Consider the following 3,137-nt stretch of genomic DNA (forward strand, 5'->3'; position numbering starts at 1 on the left):
CCACCGGACAGATGACGATCGCGCGCGAGATCGAGATAAAAAATACAAGTAGCCGGCGCTCAGACAATTTCGTGCAAGGTATTAATGCAGTAAATAGTACTGACATTTTATGAAAATGTGATCCATGGTAAAATAACATTATAGAAATTAGGAAATGTCATGATTTTGTTAATCCTCGTCGGAAATACGATGTAAAGGTGTAAAGAGGTGAACCATAACCTCAAGCCATTCTCCAGTTTTGAACTGTTCTTAAGTAAAACATTCCTTTAACACTTTTTATTTTCGTGGGTGACAATAATTTTATATTGCAGGCCACTTCTTTGGCTTGTCGTCCAGTGCTTCGAGCACTTCCACAACTATGGTAAGTATTGATATTGCTCTCTTTGTTTAAGCCTCATTTTATTCCACTATTTTTAAACTTTTATACTTGTGGCAGGTTTGGAACAATACTCAACCACCATGTCCCATGAAAATAATCTATACGAAGAGTATTTCCTTGTCCTGGGGGAACACGACACATGTTCATTGTGGCCTCACAAATTTAGGAAATACATGTTTCCTTAACAGCGCACTTCAGGTATTAGTATTTGTTGATTATTCAAAAGCTTGTGCCAATTTTTTTAATTTTCTACTAACTTTAATTTATATTCAAGGCTTTGTTCCATACCTCGAGTTTTGTTGAGTTCTTAGAACGAGATGAAGAGCATAGGCGTTCCTGTCGCTCACTCTTCCTTTGTGTCACCTGCCAACTTTATCGGACTCTATGCAGTATGCGACAGAATCTTCCAGCCAAACCACTCGTTATGAAGAGTCTTCTCTCTAGTATGTAATCCAGTCATTTCCGTTTTGACTCCATTCAGTTCTCATTTTGTACATTAGGTTTGGAAGTTTGTATTGTTGGTTTACTACTTTACAGCCATTACTTTGGGAACCATGATGTCAGGTAAAGAACAAGATGTTCATGAATTTATTAGCTTGCTCCATGGTTACCTAGAAAATGAATTGCTTCTCAGGCATGGGAAGAAATTTGCTGATGAGTAAGTTTATTTTGATAGCCACAAATGCAACTTGATCAACTTGATACTGCACTGATTATATCATCTTCTTTCTTCACAGACTTGATTTTTATTCCAAACAAACTACAGCTGTGGGTCAAATATTTGGTTTCTGGAGCAAAGCTAGATGTAAGACCAAAGCACTGAAGGATTGACCTTTTTAAACTCAATGTGTAATGTGAATGTGTCAATAGCTGCAGTGTTCTTCCATTAACATTTACCATTTTTTTATGTGTCAATCTGTCCTATGACTTAACACAATAACTGACGTCCTAACCAAAACTTTGTTTCTCTGGTTACAGATGAATGCACAAAATGTGATTACAATTCTGTAACTTATCAACCACAATCATTTCTGTTTGTGTCCTGTCGTGAGAGAAGTATCCAAGAGGCTGTACAGAAATATTTTTCTGTTGCTGTAAAGGTAGATGATTATAAATGTGGTAATGGTTGTGTAAATTCCTCATGCACAAGATCTGAAGAAATTGTCACACTACCAAAAGTGTTAAGAATTGCTTTACAAAGGTAGGAACAATATAGTTTATGTTTCTTTTAATGTGTAAGTCAGCCCAACATTTATTTATCATGTTTTATGTTCACCTTAGGTTTAACAAAGATGGAAAGAAAATTAATGATAGGATTAGTGTTGACATTCTGCTAAATGTAAAAAATGCCATGTACAAATTTATCAGTGGAATCATTCATCTTGGCAATTCAGCAGACGGTGGCCACTACAAGTGTGTGACACTTTGTCATGGTGGAAAGTGTACTCTCTTCAATGATGCTGAAGTGAGTGTTCTCTAAATTAATAACTCATTAGGATTGCAGAAACTCTCAATCATCTTTATTGTAAATCACTGTAATGTGTGAGCAGGTCACAGATAATTACGGTGGTTTGGAGTCTGGGGAAGTGATGGAAGGGATGTATGTAGCATTTTACCAACTTGTTGAAAGTACACAGGTAAAGATCTGTCATCTTTCTTTTAATAATTGAAATAATGATTCATGATGTGCATTCAATAATTTGATTTTAATTGCAGCCCGCATACTCAAAGAGGACTGCCCCAAACACCCCAACCCGGAGAAGCCCATTCCAGAAGAAGTTCTGCTTCAAGAGTACTGGGTGCAGTCCTCAAAAAAAGTATCCCAGGAAACTGTTTGGTAAACAGGTAACACTTCCTGCACCAAAAAGTAAAATCCGTGAACAATGCACACCAGATGATGAAGAACTAGCAAAGGTGGGTGCTTCTGTAAATTACTAAATTTTGTAGGGCGACATGTTGCATACAATTTGCTTTTGTGAAATATTTGTGTTATGTATCTAGCTGTGTGATTCTGGAATTATTTTGATTGAGCTGTTTACATGAGCATTGCTTAGTTCTGTGGAGGGTTTTGGTACTAGTGCATAGGAAATAAACTTAAGAAACAATATCTTATTCTTGCAGCCACTTAAAATTGATCATTGCTTTGACCAGGTAATAATATATGTATTTCATAACTGTAAACTTGTAAACACCTGACTTTTCATTAAATATGTTGATTTCACTATATTTCAGGATTCTAAGGAAATTTTTAGTGCAACTGTAAATCGAATTAAAATAAGAAGTCTCCCACCTAGTAAGTCACCAGATTTATCATCCACAAGAACTACTTCTACAATTGAAAGTGATAAGGTATACTGGGATAGTCTTCATATGTTATTTTAAATTATCCTCTCTTCAGTGCAGTATCTATTCTGGGTTTGAAATTTTATAGGACTCTGAAAGTACTGTTACTGCACTTGTAAGTCCACTGAAACTAATGAGAGGACATCTTAGCAGCCCAATATCCCCCAGTGCTGAAAGTCAAAAGGAAAGTAATGTAAACTTAAACTTAATTGTATAATTGATTCAGATTATATATAATTAAGATAATTATCTTTCTGTGATATGAGATTAAAACTCTAACTTTCTTATCTATCGATTTTTATTTTAAATTGTACAGGATTGACCTAGACGTCATAGACTGGTGGCAGATGATCTATAATTATCTTCATATCGACGGAAGTATCATAGATCAGATATACAACCTCAAGACCGCCTA

At 35.5% G+C, this 3,137-nt stretch overlaps 1 protein-coding gene across 1 annotated transcript; it reads left to right on the forward strand.

Annotated features, from left to right (window-relative positions):
- Nucleotides 1-933: 933 nt before the first annotated feature.
- Nucleotides 934-2,939, forward strand: LOC127751035 (ubiquitin carboxyl-terminal hydrolase 17-like protein B). The gene is made up of 9 exons (XM_052273933.1): nucleotides 934-1,037; nucleotides 1,117-1,184; nucleotides 1,358-1,580; nucleotides 1,661-1,844; nucleotides 1,930-2,016; nucleotides 2,096-2,293; nucleotides 2,501-2,530; nucleotides 2,612-2,728; nucleotides 2,811-2,939. The coding sequence occupies exons 1-9, from the start codon at nucleotides 934-936 to the stop codon at nucleotides 2,937-2,939; spliced, it is 1,140 nt and encodes a 379-aa protein (XP_052129893.1).
- The last annotated feature ends 198 nt before the right edge of the window (nucleotides 2,940-3,137 follow it).

This window comes from Frankliniella occidentalis, unplaced genomic scaffold (assembly GCF_000697945.3).
Source record: "Frankliniella occidentalis isolate FOCC.00 unplaced genomic scaffold, Focc_3.1 Scaffold315, whole genome shotgun sequence".
Taxonomy (NCBI): Eukaryota; Metazoa; Arthropoda; class Insecta; order Thysanoptera; family Thripidae; genus Frankliniella; species Frankliniella occidentalis.